At 41.1% G+C, this 26674-nt stretch overlaps 1 protein-coding gene across 4 annotated transcripts in view; it reads left to right on the top strand.

Annotated features, from left to right (window-relative positions):
* RIMS4 (regulating synaptic membrane exocytosis 4) overlaps positions 1-23921 on the top strand; it is a 278761-nt gene extending 254840 nt beyond the window's left edge. For 3 of the 4 annotated variants that reach the window (XM_029613600.1, XM_029613599.1, XM_029613601.1), the window contains 2 exons: positions 42-181; positions 17018-23921. In XM_029613600.1, coding sequence (XP_029469460.1) covers positions 42-181; positions 17018-17236 — 359 coding nt within the window. In that variant the 3' untranslated portion in view covers positions 17237-23921. The remainder of the gene's footprint in view (positions 1-41; positions 182-17017) is intronic. The other variant, XR_003858308.1, reaches the window with a different exon arrangement.
* Positions 23922-26674: the final 2753 nt, after the last annotated feature.

Genomic DNA, 26674 nt, shown 5'->3' with positions numbered 1-26674 from the left:
GGCACAACTACCGCTGAGGCTTATCTCTCTTTGGTTTTCAGCTGCCTACATCAAACTTTATCTACTAGAAAATGGAGTATGCATTGCAAAGAAGAAGACAAAGGTGGCACGCAAATCACTAGATCCCCTCTACAATCAGGTTCTGGTGTTCACGGAAAGCCCACAAGGCAAAGTGTTACAGGTAAGAACAGCGTGCTGGGGGGGGGGGGGGGGCTGTGTATTTGTTTCCTTTTACATGTTGTCAAGATTACGGTTTTTCTTCCTATTGAATATCTATTTCTAACATGCCAAGGGTAACTTGAAAGGCAGGCACTAAAGGCCAGAGAGCAAAGTGATTACCGTGCAGCTCTTAATGAGGCTTTATAGGCAAGGAGGATTATATCATTACCTGGAGGAACTGGGTAAAGATTCCACACCCATGAGAGGGGCTTCCACTGAAGATGCCCTGCAGTATGTTTTGTTGCAATTTTAGCTCTAAATCCCCATGGGGAGGCAAGATCAATATCTCTTATCGGGGAGAGAGGGGCCTTTACTTTGAAAAGGCAGCAGAACAATTAGTCAAGCAGCTGAGTGAGGTTTGCATTTAGCTCTGCCATTCACACAGTCATTTCTTTTTGGCAAATGTGTGGCTCTATTAGGGTATGTGCTTGTTTTAATTTGGAAACTGGATTTATTAATAAAAGTAAAGGTAAGTTCACATATGACTAAAAGCACCTCTCAGAAAAAAATAAAGGGAAAGAGGAACAGGCATTCCAATATAATTAAAGTGAAAATATATATTTATATTTATTTGTTACATTTGAGTATTTGCTGTTTCTCAATAAAAGCACAGAGCACAATCCAAAATAAATAAGCTAAAAATGCAATAGCAGTAAAATAAAAGCTAAACAGCAAAAATTGTACATTTTCATTCTACATCATCTTACCAACACTTTGATCTTAAAAGCAGCAGGCTGGAGCACTAATATCCCTGTTAATGCATTTCCCAACCAGTTACGAATGTTTGATCTCATGTGACGGAGTTTCATATCGTTTGTTAGGGATGGTGTTTACTTTTTTCCCAGATTAGTGGAATCTGTGTAAATTGTGTTACCTTTCATTGGACCAACAAAAAAAGATGCTACAATACATGAGCTTTAGAGAGCACAGAAAAGAGGAGACAATACTCTGAAAAAGGCATATGTGTGAGCCTAAAAGTTCATGCACTGCAGTATGATTTTTATGTCGATCCAATAAAAACTATCTCAATCTTAAAGGGTTCCAGTTTTCTCCCGGACCAATATGATTACTAAAACAATGCATTTCCTAGAGCAGCAGCTTTCAACCGGTGTGTCACAACACACCAGTCTGTCGCCAAGCACCGGCAGGCGTGTTGCGCACTTTCTGGTCTCCTGCTGCTCTTCCCTCTCTCTCCTCCTCCTCCTCCAGCGAGATGCGGACAATTCTTCTATGAACATAGCCCGAACAGGAACGGCAGCAATCAGCACATTCAAGCCCAGACAGGAATGGCAGCAATGTTTGTGGAAGCTGGCAACAGCGACACAGCCTTTTCTTCTCGCAGTATGCCCTAATCTATGCGTCCATGCGGGGTCCCTCTTCAGTCTCGTAACATAGAATTACGATAAAAATAAACAAAAATAAGAGAAACCAAACTCCATAGGTTTTGTGAGAACTAACATCTTGCTGTCCTAGGAGAAGACCTGTTATAGGTAAGCAGCTCTGCTTTCTCCTAGGACAAGCAAGATGGTAGTCCTCACACATAAGTGAATCCCTAGCTACAGGCTGCCCCCCCCCCAACACAAAAGGGGACCAACAGGGACCAACTAGATGCCAAGGGGCACAACCACTACAGGACTTTTGTAACAGGGGAGAGACAGCCTGAACCCAAACAATGGGCCCTAGGCAGGGAGAATTGGGTTCTATACCTCAGAGATTTGAAAGATAGACTGGCAGAAACTACTGTCACGTCTGCCATCCCTATCCAGACAATAGTGAGATGCAAATGTATGCAGAGAACTCCATGTCACAGCCCTGCAGATTTCCTCCACTGGAACTGCTTGCATGTGGGCCACCAACGTTGCCATGACTCTGACAGAATGAGCCTTGATATGACCCTCAAGATGCAGTCCCACCAGGGCATAACAGAAGGAGATACAGTCTGCTAGCCAATTGGATAGTGTCTGTTTGGCAATGGCAACTCCCAACCTATTCCTATCAAATCAAAAGAAACAAAAAGTTATGTGGACTGTCTATGGGCTTCTGCTCCTCCAGATAGAAGGCTAAGGCTCTCTTGCCATCCAAACTGTGCAGGGTTCATTTGCCTTGGTCAAATGGGGCTTGGGAAGGAATGTTGTCAGGACGATTGACTGCTTAAGATGGAAATCTGTCACCACCTTAGGCAGAAACTTAGGGTGGTCTTGTATACACACCCTATCATGATAAAAGATACAGTGGGGGGGGGGGGGGCCTTAGAGGAGGCTTCAATTGAAGCAGGCCTCTCATGAAACGTACAGCTATTGGCTGTACAGAAATGGGCATGTCATCTACACCTTGGTGGTATGCGCCAATTACAATGAGAATTACTCTAACGTAATTGATCTTTAAGCCAGCCGCCGATAGGTGTAGAAGGTAGTTAAGCAGTTTTTTGCATGGGGCAGGAGAACGGATCTAGGGCCTTCTGCTCACACCACACAGAAAACCACCTCCACTTCAGTCCACAGGGCTTTCTAGTGGAAGGCTTTCTGGAAGCTACTTGAGACTTGAGACACTTGAGACTTGAGACACACATTCAGAAAGATTGAGCAGCTGCAGGATTAACCTCTCAATATCCAGGCTATGAGAGATAGGGCCTAGAGATTGGTATGCCACAGCGTGATGAGAGCTGGGGAAGTCCCCAGACTGACTGGCTTCCAGATGGACACCACCTGAAGGAGTAGAAACCAAATCTGTCTCAGCCAATGAGGGGCTATGAGGATCATAGTTCCTCAGACCTCATGAAACTTCAAGAGAGTCTTTGTAACTAAAGAAATCAGAGGATACACATACCGAATACCTCTGCCCCAATATCGGGCAAAGGCATCTGAGGCTGGGTTGCTGTCTGACCTGTACAGGGAGCAGAACTGAGTCACCTTCCTGTTGCAGGGGCTTGCAAACAAATTCACATCCGGGCTTCCCCAGAGGTGTTGACATCCGGTTCACTACCCTTTGGTCCAGAGACCACTCAGGTCTGAAGGTACGATTCAGTCTGTCTGCTATCACATTCTCCATTCTGGCCAGATTCATGGCCCTGAGTACAGTCCCATGGCACAGGGCCCAGGACCAGATCTGGACCGCTTCCCAGCACAGAAGGTACAAACCTATGCCTCCCTGCTTGTTGACATCACATTGCAACTTGGTTGTCTGTTTGTATCAGGACAGTTTTGTTTGACAGCTGATCTCTGAAAGCCCAGAGCTTCAGGAAGTTCATCTGACACCATGCTTCCTGGACAGACCATAAGCCTTGGGTGCTTGGGTGCAGAGCCCCTGTATATGAGCTCCCCACCCCAAAGTGAATGCATCCATGGTTAGGACAATTTAGGTAGGCGGAGTTTGGAAAGATATTCCCTGTTACAAATTTGAGAGAGCCCAACACCAGGACAAAGAGTCCCGGAGAGGCAGAGTGACTCAATGTGAGCCCAGAGGCTCTGCGTGGTCTGGCACCACAGCAAATTCAGGGTCCATTGGGCTCTGCGCATGTGTAAGTGTGCCAAGGGAGTAACATGGACAGTTGCGGCCATGTGGTCCAACAGCCTCAACATGTGCCAAGCTGAGACTTGCTGGCTCTGTTGAATCACCGCCACTATGGATGCCAAGGTGACCACCCTGGACTGCGGCAGGAAGGTTTTTGACTGAGCCGTGTCTAGCAGGGCTCCTATGAATTCCAATCAAGGTGACTGGCTGAGATGGGTCTTTGGGTAGTTGATAACGAACCCTATTGACTCCAACACCTGGATGGTCAAGTGCAAGGACTGATTAGCCCCTATCGGAGAGGTGCTCTTGACCAGCCAGTAGTCCAATTACAGGCAATCAAGCACTCTCAGTTTGCGGAGGTGCGCCCCCACCACGGCCTGATATTTTGTGAAGACACGTGGGGTCGACGCTAGCCCGAAAGGCAACATTCTGTACTTCCTGTAACTTGTACTTCCTGTAACTTGTACTTCCTGTAACTTGGGAAGATATCGATGTGAGTGTATGTGTCCTTTAAATCGAGGGAGCATAGCCAGTCCCCTTTTTACAGGAGAGGAATCAGGGTGCCCAGGGAAACCATCTTGAACTTTTTCTTTTTTGAGAAATCTGATCAAGGCCCTTAGGTTTAGGATGGAAGAAGTCCCCCTGTGCTCTTTGAAATCAGGAAGTACCGGGAGTAGAATCCATGCGCTCTTTGCCCTGGTGGGACAGGCTCAACCGCTCTGGCCATTAAGAGGGCGGAGAGCATCCCAACCTCTAGGCCCTGCCTCTCATAGCTTGGATGTTGAGAGGTTAATCCTCTTGATGTGATAGTACCTCTTGATATGCTATTGGCCCCCGAAAACGGGCATGGGTCAATTTGGCGAGATACCCAATAGGTTTAATTGGTATCCTTGATGGATGTTAGACAAGACCCACTGGTCTGAGATTATACTTGGCAATTGATTTTCAAAGAACCGTAGACTGCCCCCTACCGGGGAGTCCAGCATCTTGGCTACAGGTGGCTGACTGGCTTATACTCCCTATGATCCAGTCAAAACCCCATCCCAGGATTTGGCTTGGGAGCTCTCTTACCTGGGATGGCCCTGTGAGCTCACCCTCTGTGAATGGGCACGAGGGGCCGGAGGATAGTACTTCCTCTGACACTGCCTCCACCAGCCCTCCTGGCTGAGGAGGGCGGGTCTGAAGTGCTAGCGGAGAGCTGTTGAAGGGGTCTCATGGTGGTCCTGCAATTGGGCCACCCTGTCCCTCACCTTATCTCTAAAGAGATTCTCCCCTGCGCATGGCAGGTCAGCGAGTCTTTACTGTACCTTTGGTCAGAGATCCAAGGTTCGCAGCCATGCCATTCTGCGTGGGCCGATTCCTGCTGCAGAGACTCTCACCATCTCGAAAACATCGTAGGTTGAACGAACCTCATGTTTTCTACACTCCAGGCCCTGATGCATAAGCAATAAGGAGTCTTGCTGCTGCTGAGGCAGTCGCTTGGCCATCTCTTGCACCTGCTTCCAGAGGTTGTGAGAGCATTGGCTCATATAGAGCTGGTAAGAGGCAATGTGGGCAATGAGCATGGCCCTTTAAAATACTTTTCTCCCAAGAGCGTCCATTGCTTTATGATTCTTGCCCAGGGGCTCCAAGGTGTGGGTCCAAGAGTACTTGGCCTTCTGGAGAGCGGATTCGACCATGGTGTGACATTAGATGCTTCTCAAATCCGGTAGCCTGTTGGATGAGGTATACCCCATCCGCCTTCCTGTTAACAGGAGGTACTGTGAGGGGTTGCACCCAGATCCTCGGCAGTAACTCCCTAAAGATCTCGTGCACCAGGACCACCACTATCTCTTCAGGGGCCTCCACGAACTGGAGGATTTTCAGCATCTTATGCCTGGCATCCTCCTCCATCATTAACTGAAAAGGGAAGGCCTCAGCCATTGCCCATACAAAACCAGAGAAGGTCAGGTCATCTGGAGGAGTCAGTTCCAAAAGGAGACCCTCAGAGGAGGATTAGGCAATGTCATTCCCCCCCAGGGGTCATATGTGGCCTCATCCTCACTGTGGTCTACAGGGGATGGGACCCTGGGTGCTCAGCCTTCATCCAGAGGCATGGGCATAGGTGGCACCAGTGCCAGCCCCGGCAAAGCAGAATGGAGGGCTGCAGGTTTCAATGTCTCTGCCGGTCTCGATGGAGTTTCCTCCTCTGAAGAACCAACAAGAAGCACCGTATAGGTCAGGGGAAGCATCGGTGCCCTGCCGGGCATCGATGGCCTCCCGAGAACTAGCACCATCTGGGTCTGTAACACACAGATAAGCACATTGAGTCATTCCAACAGCAGTTCCAGCAAGGTGAGTATCAGCTCTGTTGGTGCCACCAGTTTGATGCCTTGCAACACCCACTGAACTGCCACCTGGACCCTGCACTCCAGCTCCTCCTCAAAAGTTGCTGACGCCAAGCAGACTGGGAGGCAGGAGGGGTGGCCAATCTTCCTCGGAGCCCCGAAATGGATTGGCGACTGGCACCAGGACCGGTGGAGGCCATTGCGGACCCCAGCATTGATGGAGGATGGGCATTCCTCTCCGCAGGGTTGCTTCAGTGGCATCACAGCGTGAGCTGGTGCCTTCCCAAGCCGAGCACTGTGCATCGAGGGTGACCATTGCCAATGCTTCCTTTGCTTCCCTCGATGCTTAGCCCAGTCTTTCCCTGGTGCCGAGGTCGATTGTGACAAACCCAACATCCTTGACTTGGAAGAGATCAACAGTGACCAGTCTCCGGCACACCTATCTCTCAAATCAGACGGTCCTGCCAATGCCAATGGCTCGATGTCCATCAGTGTGGCTCCCAGGTCTCAGTGCCGATACCAAAACCTTGGACTTCCTTGACTTGAAGATTTTCTCTATCTTGTCTAGCCGAGCATGACGTCCCTTAGACATCTGGGGACACACCTCTTAGGGGTCCTCAAATACTGAGGGCACAGACAGAAACTAGATGATGCCATGATGAACAAAAGAAAAGGGAAAATGAGACTGTGATGGTGAGTGGTCAACGCAAATGGGCACCAAGGCACCGCTGCCATGGAGGGAGAACAGAAGCGAAAAAAGATTTGCCGAACTGCCGAAAAACCTGACTAGGGAAACTAGAGGGAACAGAGGGACCCGTGATCGATGAATTCATGTGAAAAAACTGGCAGGATGGTGAAAAACGTTTTCAAAGGCAATTTCAAGAGAAAAGCTACAAGCTTACTCTCCCGCGAGGCAAACGCTCCATGGAAAAAAAGAGACTGAAGAGGGGACCCTGTGTGGACGCATGAATTGGGGCATGCTCAGTCAAAGTTCCAGAAACATTGATATAGGTTTTCTGTGCCAGGCTCCATCTGATGATGTCACCCATATGTGAGGACTAGCATCTTGCTTGTCCTTGGAGAATGCTGCCTTCTTAGCGCTGCGGAGACAGGGGGAGTCACTCCTGTTGTAGTTCCCAGCCTGTCACAATTCTGCTTTAATAGCAGCACACAGACTACCCTTCTCAGTCACCCAGTGCAAATCTAGGATGCCTCTTGTGCTCGGTGGGGATGAATGAGAGAGAGTGAGCCAGCATGTGTGTGTGTGTGTGTGTGTGTGATTGAGACCCTGTGTGTGTAAGTAAGAGAGAGAAGGCATGTGTGAGAGAAAGAGAGACTAGTCAAAGAGGTGACTGGTATGTGTGTGTGAGAGACAGACTAGTCATGGGCCCTAAGGAAGAGGACCGTGAGGAAAGAGCTTCAGCAGCCACTGCTAGTTCTGGTGTGTGCTATTGGCCTGCAAGAGAAAGGAGTGGGAAAGTTGCTGGAGAGAGTAAATAAAAGTGGCTTTTTATTTTTCTTGATTGCCATTTTAATTATTGGGTATTAAGTGATGTGTCTCTTGTTTGAAATATTTTATTGGTGCTTGGAGAATTTTTTGTTTTATACATTTTTAATAATTGAATGCCATTCTATTTATCAGTTTTAAACATTTATTCTAGTTATTAATATTTTAGAATTCTTTTATTTATCTTGAAGAATGTGTAAATAGAAATGTGCAGACAAACTGAATTGGAAACAGCAAGACGCCAGACTAAGTGTATGCAGTGCAACAATGGAAAAACCAAAAAATTAACTTTGTGGTCACTACATTCTATATTTGGTGAAGGTCTGTCTGTATTCTGCGTGTGTGACTCAGATAAGAGTATTCTACAAGCTAGTAGTTCTGTGTAGCTTGGCTTGTTCTGTTTTCCTAATAGAAGGTGTATTGGTGTTTAGGGCCTGGTTTAATATTTGTAGTGTTACCTTTTCATAGACAGGGTTGTTACTGTTTGAGTGCATCCAATAATGCAGGTGTAACTTTGTGTGCATTAGTTTGTATACATTTTTGCAGATCCTGGGAGTATGTTAGGTACTATTTCTTTTTCCATTTCTCCAGTTTTGTACTGCATGCAGAGTGGCTTTTTCTGGGTTTCCATTCCAGTTTCTGTCTCCATATTTATAATTTGTGGACTTTCTTTACTTAGTAAAGGTCGTTTTTGTGTGTGTGACCAAGGTGAAGTCACTAGCATATAGGCATTTGTATCAGTCTTATTTGTTGTGGTTTTTTTCATTAGGACATGCAGTGGTGGTAAATTGCTGTCTGTTCATAAGTAGGGCTGTTATACCTGATAGGAGGGAAAGTTTATGTTGCTATTATTGAGGTGACACCAGAAATATCTTTTTTGTATAGTTAATTGTATGGGGAATGTCCATACAATATACTCATTGTTGAGAGGTTGTGGGGTTCCTGTGGATACAGAGTATATGTTTAATTTAGCCCCATGATGATCATGTGTTCAGTGTGTCACACATGTGAGAACCATCTGTCAGTGAGTCCTGACAGAAAAAAGTTTGAGAACCACTGTCCTAGAGCAGAGAGGCTTTTGCTCTCATAGAATACAGGCTTTAAACAAGATTACCTTTCATTGCTATCTGATTAATTATATTTTTGGAAGCCTAATGCAGCCATAAGACTGTTAGGGTTGAATCCATCTACACAGCAAAAGGGATAATGCTAAACACAGCAAAAAAAAACAAAAAACCCATATACATATGTAAATACAATTAACGTATTTCTCTAAAGCAAATTTCATTAATTACATAAATGGAAAAAATATATAATATACAATAATTCATTAACAAATCATAAATGCAAATAATCCATAAAAACATACCTTCATGAAAATACATATAAAGACAAAACGCAACCCATAAAAAATCCCAATAAAATCACTAGCACCAGTTCACACATTTAAACCAAACACACAGCTCGCAGTATTTCAAAATGTACTCCAAAATATATTCAACTCTTAGTGCTGTTTCAGAAAGAACCCTTCTAAAATGTTGATTCCAGTGATATCACTCCCTCTGTGTTCTTCAACCAAAAAAGGATCTCCCTCAGTATTCTTTTATGTCATAGATATTATTCCATGACATCTTTCTTTAAATAGCATTTGGTAGCCTATTTTGGGCTCCCAAATTGGGAATTTCTACTTATTTCTTTTTTTTTTTTTTTTTTTTTATTATTGATAATTTTTATTGCCATATTGTAAGTGACAGCATTGATTCAGAACCATTGGTACAAAGTCATCGTTACAACCAGTTAGAACAGTAATTAAGAATGCTATCTGTATAACAAATGTAAATAATACACATCAATAAACATGAACTAAAACCGACTCGTATGTGTCTAACTGTAACAGTAAAACAGTCAATACCGCCGGATAATACCAGTGACATAGTTAAGCAGTCATTGGACCATACAGCATTATGAACCCTTCCCCCCCCCGCCCCTCCCCCCCCACCCCACCCTCTGGGTTAATCGGAGCTGCTCTACTAGTGAAAGGAATGGTGTTCAATGATAGTATAGGGACCATAACTACAGGTCAAAGCTCTCGGGCCAGGTAAGGTTCCCTTTTAAGATGCCTGTCCAGCCAACCATTGTTCGTAAAGCGCCCATGTCTTTGAAAAGCCCTGCATACACTGATGTCTATATGCCGTTATCTTGCCCAGTGTATACATAGTATGAACCTGAGCCTGTATCTCTACTTATTTCTAATGAAAGTGGTGGATATCATAAGAAAGGTGAAGGCATACGTAAGGATGCTGGCTGCTAGGCAGCCTCTTTGGCAGTAGCGGCCGTTGCTGGGCCTTACCCAGACCCACTCTAGCCTCCGCCTTGAAGTCTGCATGATGCAGCAAGGCCAGCCCTATAAAACCCTCCCCACCTCAGCGTGGAGTCTCTTCTCTGCTTGTTGTCTTTTCTCCATGTATTCTTTGTCTAGCATCCTTGTTCTGGGATTTGTTCTTGTATGCCTTGCCTGGTTCTTTGCTAGGTCCTATGTTAGGCTTCCTAGTGGCCTTTCTTGCGTGTATGTTCCTAACTTTGCCCTGTCCTGAGTTAGGCCTCCCAATGGCCTTCCTTGCCTGCATGTTCCTAGCTTTGCTTCGATTCTGTTTTAGGCATTCATGCTGGACCAGGTATCACTGGTGAAATGCATGCTAATCCCCTCTCTTAGCCAGCTGCACCTGGATGCAACTACAGCACTGGTTGTGCAAGGTAGCGTTAACCTGACTACTAAATGTAGTCCTGGGGTCTAACACATGCAGCAAATGCTTAAAGCCCACATTCTCCACTACCTGCAGAGGCTGGTCATCCAGGGCAATCATATCTCCAATGCGCTTCATTACTACTTTGGATGTGCCTGCTCTTGTTCCAGGACAGTGCTATGGAACACTAACCCATTAACTCTATGGTGCTTTATCACTTCAGATGCATGGCAGGGGGCTGTGGGATCAACTTAGGAAAAGGTTTTTCCCTTTTCAACCCTTTTACTTTCACTGGCAGAAGGGATTTCCAGCCTAGTACTACCCCCTCCTTCCAATGCCAGTGCTAGCAAGTGCTGCTTAAGCAGGTGATGCTACATACCAGCATTTATCAGATGCCCTACTTGCTTCCCTCAACTGATATCCTTACTGCAGTGATGAATACTCTGAGTAAAATGTGAGTCTTCCTTCATTTTAAAGTGCCTCCAGGTCAGGAATGTCTTCCACAATCTCTTTTCTACATCCATGGTGGCTGATGCTGGCAATGGAAATGAGGTTGAGGAAGGACCCCGAGGAAAATGCCAGGGGTATCGCTCACTATCTGCCTGTGCTGCCTGCTCTTCCTGTGGAGGTTGGTCTCATCACTGTTGGTATCATCATTTATCTCCCCCATCACTGTACTAGAGGCTAAGACACTTCTGACTAATCCTCCCAAATTTTCTTCGGCTACTAGATCTTCAATTTCTGATTGAAGGAATCCCAGACAAGATTCTTCCTCAGAATCAGTTTTTGAAAATACTGCATCCATTGCCTCAGAAGCAGTAACCAATGTAGAGAAGTGTGCTGCTGATTTTAGCTCTTGAATTTCTGCTGCCCCTATCCATGCCTCTGTATTGCTAATGCCAACCTTGGATGGCTCTCTTGCATTTTCCCTCTGCTCCAAAATAAGCAGGAGAGGAATAGGCAGTAGTGGCACCTGTTCTTCAGATCGCAATTTCTTCTGCCTTGAGCTGGCTTCCATTCTTGCCATTCTCTGTCTAATAAGTCTCTCTTCAGTGTGGGGTAGGACTGCCTTTTCTCTCCCTGCTGCCACTACTAGGCTGGGCTGGCTCTACAACAAATCCTTTCCCCCTGCATTTTCTTACTCTGCCCCTTTCTCTTTGTGGTATGATTGAATTTGAGGTGCCTACTGAGGATTTTGATATCTCAAAGGAATTTAATTTGATACTGTACCACCTCTCACAGTACCTCTCTGGTCTGTGCAAAAATGTGTGTGTATCACACACACACAGATACAATATATGTGTGTGCACTGCTCAATAACTCCTTTTCCATACATAAAAACAGGCAGCAGTGGCATATGCTCTCCAAATTTCAATTGCTTTTGCCTTGAGGTGCTTTGCTGTCCTGTCATTCTGCACCTAAAACAATCTCTCTTCAATTTAGGGGTAGGACTGCCTTTTTTATTCCTGCTACCAGGCTGGGCTGGCTACCAATTCTTCTGAGCCTTTCATTCCCTTCTCTCCCTTTACCTGACCTGATGGAATTTACGTATACTGCTATTGGGGTTTGGATAGTACAAAGGAATTTGATACTGTGACTGTACCCCCACTCGCAGTGTAGAGAACTGTCACATACAGACACACACTGTATATGTATGCAGTATGCATTCAGTGCTGACTGACTTCTTTTCCAATCCACACAAAAAAAAAAGCTGTTAAGCACTAACCGAACTAAAAAAGACTTGGAAGACTGGTAAGATTCTTCTTTTTGTCACTGTCATTGTGTTAACCTCACTGGTGTCCTGGTAGAGAGAGAGAGAAAAAAAATCACTAGCAGTGCTACATTCTCCACACTGTCTCCTATCTTGATGTCCCCCCCCCCCACCCCCGTCAAGAGAAAAATCAAACAGCAACTGGGCCACCTCCTCTTGTCTTTCTGGTACAGTGAGTGAGATACTACAACACATAGAAGATTAGAAGCAGCCTTTTACCTGTGCCACATCCAATATTTCTAGCTTTTATTTTTTTAAACATTTAGAAAGCTTCTGCAAACATGTTGTCCTCTACCAACTGCTAGAGAGGAAATACAGAGCTTCTCACACATGTTTGGGGTTTACAGTGGGAGTAGATCGGCATTATTTGATTCAGATAGCTATAGACTATTTAAAAAGATGCTGCACTGCGATATGTCCTTTGTGTGGTGACCTTGCCAGAGTTTCTGCCTCGGCTCTGACAAGGCTGTGAGGTCACACAGGCAGGAAATGGTTGCTGTAGCTACCAGTTGTGTTTTTTTCTCAAGGAGCCATAGATTTGAATGGAAAGCATAAACAAATGAGACAAAGATTTGATTCATTTATGGGATCCTGCCTTTTGTTTAAGGGGTCCACGAATGAAACAAAAATACTCATCTGTTGTGTTTTACCCATTCGTTTCAAACGAATGTACATCCTTAATGGTCATTACCCAAAATGACTGAAAACTGGAGAAGAAACCAACTGGGTAGACTGGATGGGCCAACTTGTCTTTATCTGCTGTCATGTTTCTCATGATTGTCAGTTGTTTGAAAGGCCAAAAGCTTCAAGCCTTTTTTTATGTTTTTGGTTTTTGTTTTTTTTTAATTATTTTTTCCAGTTAAGATGATCTTACTAGAGCGATAGTCCTTGCATGCCGTAAAGCAGGGCTTCCCAAACCTGTTTTGAGACCTACACAGCTAGTCAGGTTTTCAGGAAATCCACAATGAATATGCATGAGATAAATTTGCATATCATGGAGACAGTATATACAAATTTATCTCATGCATATTCTTTGTAGATATCCTGAAAACCCGACTGGCTGTAGGGGTCCCCAGGATAGGTTTGGAAAGCCCTGCATAAAGTCTAAAAAAAAAAAAAAAAAACCCCCAAAAAAACCTCTTGATCACATGTATAAGCAATTTACTACTCAGCTTCACTTTAATTAGTGCTATAAATTTCTAGCATTAAAAAAATATATATTTGTTGTATAGTCACATAGTCAATGTTGCGTTCTAAACTGCATAATAAAGAGGTGATGTCCATCAAATTTGGAATACACTCATTAAATGTGCCTAAGGCAAAACTATTGAAAATAATATTAAACTTTTCATATGTTCAATTTTTTTATAACTTGGGATCTTCCATCGTTTTCTCCAAGATAATCACAATCTCTGCGACAAAAGATGAGTTCATAGCACCAGTAAGTTGGCAGTTGTTTTTCTCAGTGGCCCTATTCCAGGTACAGACTCTTGTTTTGTTCAGACTTTGCCATTCCAAGGCAGCTGGTGCATCACTGGCTTTGGGATTTCCAGTTCTACACATGCCTCTTGTTCTCTGCTTGAGCTTCTTCACAAGCAACAGAACCGATTTTTTTTCCCATCAAATTTTGGGGGAAAACCACCAAACATCAATGGTCGAGGAAAACACTGTTTTAGTTGTGATAGGTTTGCTTTTGGAGCTAGCTTTCAGGTAGCCTTTTGCATCTCAGCAAAAAAACAAACAAACCAGCCTTCAGGGCAATGATGGTATCTGCTGCAGCTAATTTAAATGATTAAGTAACTACTCTGCGTAAAAGCCAAGTATCCTTAAGCCCATGTGAGAGCAAACTAACTCAGAGCAATATCATATCTATCTTCCTTCCTTTGAAAAAGGCTCCGATATCAGAACTCCTCGTGCGCGCATATAAACACATTGGCAAGCTGTGCATAACTTAGGAGAAGTTTGCCTTTATATGAAGGTTATTTATAAGATGTCTGAAAGATGTGCTGGGTGCAGGGTCTGGGAAATAGACCGATTCCCACTATTTGCTAAAGCAGTTTCCTTCTCTCCATGCCTCATAATAAATGTTAATTGTCACTGTCCCTAAGGTCAAAGAATAGATGATACTTGATTAAAAATAACTGGCCTAGCCATATTAATCTTCATTTGTCATCCTCTACTGAACAAGGACATTTAACCAATGTGGAACAATAATATCTATTTGCAGTATCAAAATCGCCAATGCACCAAAATAAAAAAAAAAAAAAGTCTTATTCTAATAAAATCTTAACAAAATATTCTCATACTTTTGAGTTGTGGCCACTCTGAGATTGATGTTACTTTGGGAAGAGGGGGACGTGTGCCTCACTTCTCTCTTCCATTAACACACACACACACACACACACACACACACACACACTCTTACTTTTCTCTCATTCTCTGTCCCTTTTATACACATTTCCTCTCTCCGTCTGCCTCTCCCTAACCCCAGCATGCTCCTCCCCACCCCCCTAAATCACTTTCAGATCCGGCTCACTGACTCGTTCTCCGGGGTGTCTCCTCCCTCCTCCCCCACTCTGTTCTCAGCTAAGTCCCAAATTTTGAAATCACAGAGAGGTGCAGGCTGCCCCCCCGGTTATGGCCTTCCACCCCTTTCCCTGCTAATTCTTCCCACGTTGCTGCCTATTGATAACGGAGGGAGGGGATGAGGCTGGAATGGACAAGCAGAAAACAATTTCTCTGCTCCCTTATCCGACCCCCCCCCTCTTGTTCCTTGCAAGCTGCCTGAAGGGAAGGGGTAGGAACAGTTAAGCAACCCCCAGGGGCTTTCAGGTGTTTCCTTGCAAATTCTCAAGAGTCTTAGGGTCAGTCTCAGACAGTTCCCAGGTATAAATGTTCCGAATTCAAATATGCCGGTAGATAACGAAGCCAGTGGACCAGTGATATACCTATGATTTTATGTTCATTCACTGAGCAGGCTAAAAGAGCACATCAAGTTGAAGTACCCCTTAAAAAAAAAAAAAACCAATTGCGGATGGTAGATTTGTATAAAATAATATTGAAAACTGCACAAATTAAATTAGGGAATATAAACAATTATTTTTTAAACCTACCATGCAGTAGCATAATCATTTGTGAGGCACAGGTGAGTCCCAGCTGTGCCATCTTCAGGATCTTGCTTCCTTTTCTGCTAAGAGCGTGCCAGAGAAGAAAGAAGCAGGAGATGCACATTTTGAAAACTCTCAATGGACCCGTTACCACCAGTCAGAAGTTCATTGTGTCCCTGTTGCTGTACATCAGCTTAATTCTGTGGCCACTAGCCAGTGGTTTGGATGTATAAGTCCCAGCAGATACATTAGATTTGTCTGCTTTTCTTTTATTCCTTGTAGGAAGAAAGAGGAGGAAGCTTGTAAAAAGCGTAGACCAGTCGTCTTAGTTCTTAAATTATATTTATTAGGGAAATCAAAGATGAAACAATAGTGATTAATCCAAATGCCCAATCCAAAATGACCAACCAGGTATGTATAATCCAAAATGCCCGCCTGTGGCTGAGTTTTCCCTCCAATATGGGCTGCATCAGGGGCTTCTTTGGAATATCTGTACAGCTATCTTTGTTCAAACAGTATGAATTCTTAAATTATAGGGTCTTCATGGCAGCGTGCATACCCAGTGTTAGCAGAACAGATATCTTTGAATGTGAATATTTTTAAAGCAATGCTGAATTGAAGGAATCTAGCTTCCTGGCTCTCATACATTGTCTTCCGTATTTTTTTTTTTTTTTTTTGGGTCTGTCCTTATAGGAAGAAATACATGGAAAACAGTGTCACATTTGTACTGGAACCTGATAGGGGACTGATCTTTTTTAAATTATAGAAGGACTTCTTTTTTTGGGGGTGCCAAATGGCAAGGAGTTTCCAGACCTCTCCAAGCGAACCCAGAGTAAAAAGAAGACTTTTTAGACCTTTGACAGTGAACTTTGGAGATTTGAAATATTTGCTTAAGTATTCTTACAAGTGTTATTTTAACTTTCAAAGGAGCATCTTATTTTTTTTTTTTAACCAATCACTTGGTTGTATTATAGAAAGATAAAGCTCCAGCCTCATCTGCCATTATTCAAGAGACCCAGAACATAGCTAGAGATTGAATGGTGTATTGCCTAATATAAAATAGGCTGGGTATTTTATTACATCTAGCCAGAGGTTTGTGTCTTCCTTTTTATCACGTTTTTACATTTTTTTTTCCTGTTTAAGAGATTAAATTTCCTCTCCTTTTTGGACTTATTACTGAATGTTAATTTTAAATGTTTGGTTTTGCTCCTGTTTCCTATTTCCTAATTCTTTTATCATTTCTTTTTATTTGTAATTTCAAATATTTTGAAAATTCACTAAATAAAAGGTTTTGGGGATTTTTTGGGGTTTTTTTTTAAGGAAGTAGATGCATGATGATAGAAGCTGTGGCCATGACTAACAAAGTCCATGGGTCACTATCAAAATAGCAAATTCCAGGTCATTTAAAAATTAACATTGTGCAGCACCTGGCTGCTCTGTGTGCCAACTGCTATTTTTTTTTTTTTTTTTTTTTTTTTTTTGCAAAGAGGCACTTTAATATGAAGTGCAGATCCTCTGTGGGCTGTGAAGATCCTCACTTTCTCAGTTATCAGTTTGAAGCATTCAAGTTCACCTGTGACACTGTCCCTTATGAATTTAATGGATCCCTTGTTTGGAGACTGGGGCTTAGTGGCATAATTTCCTCTGCATAATTTCAAAAAGATTTATTGACCACTGAGAGAAGCTCTTTTTTTTTTTTTTTATCACATGCAGAATAGTTTTAAACATTAGCTGACATCGTACGTCTTGCCTTGTAGAATGCCTTTCCTGTTAAAATGTAAATCTCATAGCATATTTATTGTGAAGGTTAACATTCAAAATGTCTTTCTTAGGTGATGGTCTGGGGAAATTATGGACGAATGGAGCGGAAACATTTCATGGGGGTTGCAAGAATTCTGTTGGAAGAACTGGATTTGTCAAACTTGGTGATTGGCTGGTACAAGCTCTTCCCAACATCCTCAATGGTGGATCCGTCCACGGGGCCTCTTCTGCGCCAGTCATCACAGCTTTCCTTGGAGAGCACAGTTGTACCTGGCTGTGACAGATCTTAATGAGAGAGGGGGTGACTGCTGTTTTTATAACACACTGTCAAGGTTTTGTTTGCTGGATCTCTGACCTCAAGCATTACTGCATGTTTGATCAGTTCCTTTGGATCCTGAAGCAGAGGGTGACCTGCTGACCTTTGGCAGAAGAAAGAGGCCATTTCCCTGACCAAGTATGAAGTTGGCCTCAGATGCGAGTCCTAGTTGTGAAATCATACGTATACCTCTAATTTCTCTTCACATCAGTGTCATCTGTAGAGCTAATATTGATCTGAATTCTTTTTAAACTGAAACTGTTGCAGTATCTTTCACTTCCAGCCCCTATCACTGCCCCTGAAAAAGGGAAGTATTTTTCTAATTTTCTTTTAAAGAATTTGTAGGTAGTTTTGGTATTGTTGCTGTCAAATATTGGCCAAATAAATGAAGTTACCCACAGTAATTTCATGTTTTCGTAAAAAAAAAAAAAAAAAAAAAGAAAGAAAGAGAGAGAAAATACTTCTCCAGGAAATAAATGAACTGCAACTTTTCGTGTTGGGGAATGTTTAGTTAGTTAAAAAAAAAAAAAAGTTAGTTCCTGTGTTTTAAACTGTGCCAAATTACCAAGAAGTGTCTTTACTGCTTGGCCAGTGGCTGTTGTTGAAGCATTGTTGGTGTGAAGCAAATATATATTTGATTAGAATAGGTAATTATAATGCAGTAGCATACATAGTTCATGACCTAGCTGTAACTTGATCAAGCCAGCACTGGAATTAAGTCAGACATCAGAAACTTGCAAGATGAGCCATTATTTTTCAACAGAAGCTTCAGTGGAAACATTCCATAGTTTGTCATTCATAAGATCACTTTCCCTGCCTGTTCTTCACAGCATAATTCAACCTCTCTGTTTTCAAGTACATACCTTTCGTCTAACGCTTTATGCGATGGGAGACTATCTAAATTTGTAGGGAGGTATTGTGGGTTACTAAGGTACAAATAGGTGACTAGAGATAAAGTCTGATTGGGTCATTTGAAGTGAAGGAGACAGACAGGGGCTGAATGAATGCAAGTTTAACCTTGCAAGCAGCAGTGCCAGGCATCAAGACTGTAAGTGATGGAAGAAACTGCAAGAGGGGATTTTTGTGAAAGTGCTCTTGTAGAGCATTAAATGGCAAACATTTTGTTTTCCTTAACGAGGGATTGAGGGGGGGAGGCAAAGTTGCTAAAACCAATGGCTTTTTACTATATTTAGGAAGGCATGAAATTAAAATTATATAAAATATAGTCCACAAGTAAGGTGGCAGATAGGAACAAAAAAGCATGAAAGTCAAAGCATGCATCCTTTTCATGTATTAAGAAAGTAAAAATAAAATGTTTAACTTCTGTTTTCACTGAGTATAAAGTATAAACTTGCTGAAAGAGCAGTTGTGTTCTTGTTGAAGCAGGAACTTCCCAAATCATATGAGAAGGATCTGCATTTGCTACACGAGAGATGAATAGTCCATGATATATGTTGATAATTTAAATGACATGAAATTTTCTACCTGGAGATTTCTACTCTCTAAAACTTGAAACATTTCATAGGATTAAAGAATGTCCTGATTCCCATTTCTCGTTATGCATTTCATTCTGGCTTGTCTTATGTTTTATAAGAATTTGAGGACTAAAGCCGAAACAGGTTCAGATAATATTTTGATTAGTCTGAAGAAACCTGAGATCAGATTGTCTTAATACCATTTATTTAACAGAGCTAATAAAGACTTTACAAAGAGTGCCTGAGTCTAGGTTAGTCACGTAGAAGAGAAAATGCTTGAAAACTTAACAAGAACCATTCAAAGCTCTAAGTATTTTATGTTATATTGAATAGGTTATTCATGAACATTCAAGTATGTTTATTAACGATGTTTAAGTGATACAGTTTAGAATGAACCCAAAGCAAAGCCAGATGTTCCTGTAGATCAAAATGGAAGAAGCCCTTTGTACAATTGGTCAACTAGTCCATAGTACTCTGAACATTCAAATAAAGCAGATAACCCTAAGAATTTTACGCAAAACACAGGTTTTCAGTCTGATCTTTGTTTCATTGTAAAATGTGTATCTAGCCTCAATCTGTATGCCTTTTATAATTTTATTATACAATTTGTATACATATATATATATATGCATATGTTATCTGAAGAAAGTTTGTTGCATGCAGATTTACACTGTTGTGACTCTTTGAAAAAAAGCACATGTATTGTTATTTCAATATCTTTTCTTCTGGGTATGTATTGTACCACACCTGTATGGATTAGAATAGATTAGGTTGATTTTTTTAGTGGTCTCCAGCATTGAATCTTTTTTATTAAATTTCTTTAGAAAAATGACAAGAAAAGAAATACAAATGTATTCAAACTCCAGTGATAGAACGCCAGGGTCACACTACAAATTGAAAATCAGTAAGTTATCTGAAAGCAGTTATATATTTTGGGCCATGTTCAATAATTATTTATGCAACCTTTCCAAAGTTTTTACTTGAAAAGTACACAGTACATAAGCAAAGGCTATTGGATCAAATCTTTTCTGAACTTGTGTACGGATGTCTAATTCTTTTTGATTCCTTGGTTAGTTCTTGTGTTCAAAAGGTGCCTGTCTTCTGTTTCAAGGATTGGCTAAGGCTGCTTGAGTACAGCAGAGCAGTTGTAGTTTCTCTAATGCCTTGGAAGTGATATTTTAAATGTGTAATGAGAAGTATTTTATCAGGGTCCCCTCTTACTTAGGAACGATGAGATATACACAGATACATTTTCAACAGGGGGGAATAACTGCAAGGGTACACACATACCTTTAAGCCAACATAAAAGAAGCCTATTTTCAAATACCAGCTACCTGTGTACACTGAATTTAAATATACAGTTGCAGTGCAGCTAAAAATATGCACGTATCCTTATATGTTTCAAAACAATGGCATAAGGCGCACTGGCAGCATGCTTACAACACACACACACACCCCTCCCTTTTGTAAATTCAGTGTTACAACGTACAGGGCAATGATCAAATATTTTTACCTGCATAAAAATGTGGTCTCCCTCCCACCAGTTTGGGTAAAAGCACGTACTTCGACCTCTGTCCCTGGCCCGTTGTTCACATGAGTAGGAAGGAGTAAGAATACACGCACATTTCATTTTGAAATCTTGGCAGATTCTTTCCGGTGTGTCCTTTGCACCTGCTTCCATGCAGGTGTGTTTTGTGCCTACACCTTGCGCACTGATCCCATTTTCAAAGGGAGACGCCACACGCAGCATTAAAATTCCCCATCCTGTTTGCAAATGTGTCTCTGAAATGCCCTTCCCCAGAAAGCCTCTTTTCTGTGTGGACTTCAAAGTGGCTAAAAGTCCACTTACCCAGATATGGTCAACATAGTCGAGTTACTTCTATTTTGCCTGTATAAAAGGCATTGAAAATCTACCCCATAGTGTATTATCCTTTCTTTTTGCTTGAAGGAGATGTGTAACCTTATATTTGAAGAGCAAGTAGAGTGATGATGCATGTCACAGCTAGTCTGTCAGTAGAGTATAAGTAGCACTAACTTCAGTGCTGAAGTCTTATTGCCTGTATATTGTGAACCACATTATTTAAATAAGAGCCTGGATAAATTGCACCTTTTAACATGTTATTGAGGTTTTATTGTTACCAGCCATAGGGATTTCCTGAACTCTGTTTTGCAATTGTTGATCTGGGAGCCAGCCCTGTTTAACATTACATTGATACAGAACAGTATCAAAAGAGTAAACACACTCTAACCTCGGGGATAAAGGTTTGCAAGAAAATTGCAGAGTGCTTGTTTCACATATATATTTTTTTACTTGCTTAAGCCCTTGTTACAGGTATTTAAGATTGTGTTCCAAGGATTAATGTCACACATTTAGTGGTCTGTTAACAAAATACTAAATCATTCATATTGGTTTTGATGCAGTTAGCAAATCCTCAGCTTTAGCGTGCTGTAGATAAACTAAGGTTTGTTTGTTTTTAATGAAAATCTGTTTACCTTATTTTCTTTCATGGTGTAAACAATATTTTGAAACAGATATTTTTAAAATTAAAAAACAAAGCTATGTTTTTCAACAAACAAGACAAAGTAGCCATGTCAGGATGTCTTTCTGAGTAAAGCTTCCTGCTAGCTCTTCACTCTCTAAATTCATGTTAGATGTTACTAGGGATGTGCAATTGTTTTTTATAAAACAACCAGGAAATAACATTTATTTCATTTTCTGTCCTGTCCCATCCAAAACTACGCAAAAGAAACAAAATGTTTTGTTTTTGTTTTAGCATATACTAAAACGAAAATAAACTTTTTTTTTTTCCATGTACAGCCATATTTGTTGTCAAGATATACGCTTTCTAAAAAAAAAGAAAAAAGTGCAAATAATTACTTTAGAAATGTGAAAGGAAAAATTATATTAAAATTAACTGTGCTTGAATATATGGAAGGAAATATTTGTTTAGGATCATGAGATTGTAGCCAGTGTCCAAGTGTCAATTGAACCAATAGTTGGATTTTCAGGATTAAAACTGCTGAGCTGATTCTTCATAATTTTGTACAGTTCTTTTATAAAAACTAAAGAAAGCCCAGATAGGCAGGAAAGCAATAATATATTCCATTTGATGTACAGACTATCATCTGTTTTCTTAGCTACCAGGAAAAAAAGGGAATTCTTTTTTTTTTAATTGTTTTTTTTAAAAGAAATATTGTGCTTTGTTCCTAGAATTTAATCAATATTTTAAAAACTGGGGGTAGAGGAGGTGAGAGAAGGGGATTTAATTATCAAAGTCTTGATCCAGCAAAAAGTTGGGAAGCCGGATAACGTAGGGCTCGTGTGTAAATAAAGCAACTAGTTGAATACCAAATTTGTCAGTGGCCCAGTTCCCTTCCCTTCCCTGAATGGAGTTTTGTCAGAAACACAGAACAAGAACTAAAAACTTAGTTGGATGGGACCTGTCATTATTACAGTAACAGCAAACAGTTAAAAAAAAAAAAAATAAATTGTAAACTTGTTTTATGACAGGCCTGTCAACATACATCTAAAAATAGGATGTGTTGGCTACAAATGAAAAGCAAATTGTAGAAGTTTGGAAAACAATGAATCTGTAGAATAATTTGAACAAAACTGTGTAAACGTAAATTTCATGAACGTTGCTGTCTTTATACTTGCATTAATTACAATAGTTTGTTGCAATATCTTGGTATTTCTGCTGTAGGTTATTTAACAGCTGCAGTATACTGTACCTCTACTGACGTTCACAGGGACTAATTCAGTATGTTACATGTTCTGTGCTTTCTTAAAAATATTGGTCGTCGTCTGTTGTAATGTCAGCTGGTCCCCCCCATCACCCTCAAGGTGGTGGGGATCAGCTGACAGCACTGCTTTTCTGCTGCTCTACAAAATAGCCATCACCACTGAGAGTAGGAGCCTCAAGCTCAGGATTAAATTACCAGATGCTTGCTTGGGCCTAAACCCTTTCTACCCAAGTAAGAGCGTTCACTTCGCAGAACAATACATTTTCCCTTTCTGCAAAAATAGTTTTCCTTTTAAGAGCAGATGGGACAAGATCCTATGGCATTAGAAAAAAAGAGTACTTTTTCAGTACTGAATATTTATGGACAAAAATAGTATGTTGATGTAAATGAATGCTGAAGAGTCTGAAAATATTCTCAAACTTGCCTAGAGTTCGACAAGTTAAGTCATTTAACATTTATTTTCACTAAGCCTCAGGATAAGCTCCAGGCTAAAAAAAAAAATGTTCTGGTACATGTAGCTAGTATAGGTCCCCTATGGCCTAATATTGTGCTAATTAAAGTATTCTTCTAAATGCTAGGTAAGAAATGAAAATCTTCACAAATTCCTTTTAGAAATCAGCATAAATCCTTCAAATATACTAGGCCTTATTTATGAAGTGTTGCCTTCCATTTTCTGCCTATGGAAAAATACTTGGCTTTTTACTTTTTAAAATTCAAATTCTCCTGTAATTTGCTGAAACAAATATGGTGCCAAATAAAAATGGATTGTGCTTTGAAACTATTCAAAGGCAGTATTCTTGACAATTAAAAACAACAAAAATTTAATTTGTATTTGTCATCAATCCTGATATCTTTACTTTTTTTTCAAGTTCCCAATCAACACAACCTTCTTATCTCAGCGAGATCTCCAAAGCTTCCTTCTTGTAATGCTGCTTGCTATGTATGCTAGAATATAACTAATCTTTTTTGTAATTGAATTCTGTTTTGATTAAATTGTAATTTACAAAATTGAGAGTATATTGGTTACAAGATTAATAAAGTCTCAAACCCATCTACTTGTAGAAGGAGGGAAGACAGCATGCAGAAGATTTGTTTGGTTAGGAACTATAATTTTCCATGCTCATTGGCAAAATACTTTATTTTTAAGTATGATACTACCACTCATTGCTTGAGGTGCATGGCTCCTTTGGTTAGCAGCCTTCAAGATAGATTGTATTGTACATATCAACCCTGTAGTAGGTAAAATGTAACTTTTGACTTACAGTATTCGGCACATTTAGTTGAACACTGTAATTTGTATTTGAAGAGGAATTATAATGTGATGTTTTACTGTCAATAGGTTTTATTCAGAAACTATGTGATAGTTGATGAACAATTCACTGTCAATGTTGAAGTAATAAAAATGTTCATACTAGTTACAATAAAGATTTTTTTTTCCTACACTGTTCTTGATGTTTTCAGTTTATACTTCAAAAAAAAAAAATGGAGAAAGCAAAAAATATGGTAGTATTGACACTGTCCCAAGAAAGCAAGTTTACTTGCTATAAACTTTATTTTCCATCGATAGTAAGGTGAATTAGCTATTAAGTGTGGTGACAACATCCATCACCACCTAACAGACTTATCCGTGTCACAGGGTCATTCTTTATTCTGCCGTGTGCCAGTATCGTGGCGGTATTATTCAAATTAGGGGAAGGGGAGGAGTGTGAGCAGGGTTTGGGTGGAGTTATCCCCCAGCAGCGCTGCAGGTGATAGTTTTTCACATTATCCCAACCACACCTTTTCCCATGGTGCTATGGGGGCAATGCTGCCAGCTGCCCACTATCACCCCCTGCCCCCTTTTTTTTTTTTTTTTGTGACACATCATTCTGCTGTAAATATAAGCAAAATGATGAATCTAGGGGATAGCTAGTAAAGCTTTTGCTCTATTGAACTTGTGTGGGAATTCCCCCTTGAGTGTTTATCTAAGTCAATTGCAGAGAGAATTCTAGCTAGGTAGTCGACTTCCCAGAGAGATTTTCAATTGTTCCATGGCCAATTCATCCTGCTAGTTATGAAAATATTGTTTACAATAAGAAAACTTGCTTTTTCCATTGATAAGTAGGTTGAAATAGCCATTACATATGGGAGTCCCAAGCTGAGGACTGCAACAGAGCTTTATCTGAAAAAGCAACCCATACCCCACCATGGAGAGAAAACTGATTGTCCAAAAATATTGTTACTTTTGAACAGGCGCAGACAGGAAAGGCACAGAAGGTGTGCACTTTTGATCAAGTTGCAGCTTTGCAGATTTCTTAAAGTGATAGTGCTCAAATAGCTACTTTCACAACCATAGCTCATGAGACTTAAATTTATCCAATAAATATATATATACCTACTAGAGTATAGCAGTGAGTTACATATAAAGTATTATCCATTTGGACAATGTACATATGGACACTGCTATGCTTAGTTCGAAAGGATCATAAGAGAGAAATAGTAGTGAAACCAGACAATGTGGACCAAGTCCGTTTGCTATAGAAAACTAATGTTGATATGCAGTCCAAATTGCCAAAGGCAGTCTCACCTCTGAGGACTCGAGAAGAATGGTATTAACAAGATGGCTTAATTGATATTGGAAACTGGCACAAGTTGTGGCAGAGCACCGCCCCAGCGCGGAGAATTGACTCTTCTAGCTGAGGCTACTGCTACCAGAAATAGCATCTCCATGTAAAAAAAAAAAGAAGTGAACAGAAGCCGTTCCTAGTGGCATAAAGGGTGATTTCATAAGTTGATACAGAACACTATGTAGATCTTATGGAACTGGTAGTGTAACCACCGGGGGTTTGGGGGCCATAATCTTTCTCGAAAGGATAGATAGATATACATAAGAGTTGGATTTGGCTTACCACTAACTGGGAAAAAAAGCTGTAATGGCGTTAAGATGAGTTCCCCCTGATGTGGAGGCAAGATCTAATTCAGATTAAAAGTACAATATGCAAAAAGATCCACAGCACTATGGCACCATTCTGAGAATCTTTAACATTTGAAATTGTAGGCTCTTTCTGACCAGGTTTTCTCATAGAAAAGTGATATCTGCTGAAAAGTTTTAGGAAAGAACCAATGTGCGAGTATTGTGTGTTCAATCCTCAAGTCGTCAAGCAGAGGAATCTCGATGACAAGGGAATAAGGAGGAATCCAATCTCATAGGAGGAGAAACATAAGAACATAAGATTTGCCATACTGGGTCAGACCAAGGATCCATCAAGCCCAGTATCCTGTTTCCAGCAGTGGCTAATCCAGGCTACAAGTACCTGGCAAGTACCCAAACATTAGATAGATCACAAGCTACTATTGCTTATTAATTACCATAATAGTTTATGGATTTAACCTCTAGGAACTTATCCAAACCTTTTTAAAACCCAGTTACACTAACTGCCATAACCACATCCTCTGGCAATGAATTCCAGAGCTTAACTATGTGCTAAGTGAAAAAGAAAAACTGCTGTACAGTAGTGCCAGACATGTATATTGCCTTTGGGCAGCCCTGAAGCTATTAGGATTACATGGGCTCAGATTTCAAGTGCGTTCTGAATTGCTTTGACTACTGGTGGAAATGCTAGAAAATTTTACATATGATCCACCTTTCAGCATAGCTAAAAACATCCTGAGCTAAATTTTTGCCATTGAGACAAATACAGCAAAGCGCACTACATGCTTTTACTAGATGCAAATAGGTGGATGATTAAATCCATAGAGGTTGGAGTGACTTCCTGGGGGTCAGAAGAACCTGTTCAGGTGAGCTGCCAATTAGTTGTAGGAGATCTCAATGTTCGCATACTCAGTCACTTCTTGGCATAGAGGGAGGATCCCATGTCTCCCTGTTTGATAATGTAGAATATAGCTGTTTGTGATTATGTGCATTAGGATTCCTTATAGAGCTTTGTCTCTTACACTTGTCTCAAATGAGTGGCCCTAATGATTTGCCTTTTACACAGGACATACAGAACTCTAGAGTACTATGCTACATTTTTTCCTGGTGTGAGTACTGGTTGCTGGAAGGGATTTGGAGCCCTCTGCTCCTTCATCCATATGTGGTGGCACTGTCAAAGTGTATGCTATTTTTGGAACAAGGTCAAGCAGGAGATTTCTAATATCCTGGCGTATGCGGTTTTTGTTGGACCTGAGTTGGGTTTGTTGGGATGTCTGAAATG

Source organism: Rhinatrema bivittatum, chromosome 8 (assembly GCF_901001135.1).
Source record: "Rhinatrema bivittatum chromosome 8, aRhiBiv1.1, whole genome shotgun sequence".
In the NCBI taxonomy this organism is placed as follows: Eukaryota; Metazoa; Chordata; class Amphibia; order Gymnophiona; family Rhinatrematidae; genus Rhinatrema; species Rhinatrema bivittatum.
The sequence above is the reverse complement of the archived record's forward strand: the minus strand, read 5'-3'. Positions and strand labels throughout refer to the sequence as shown.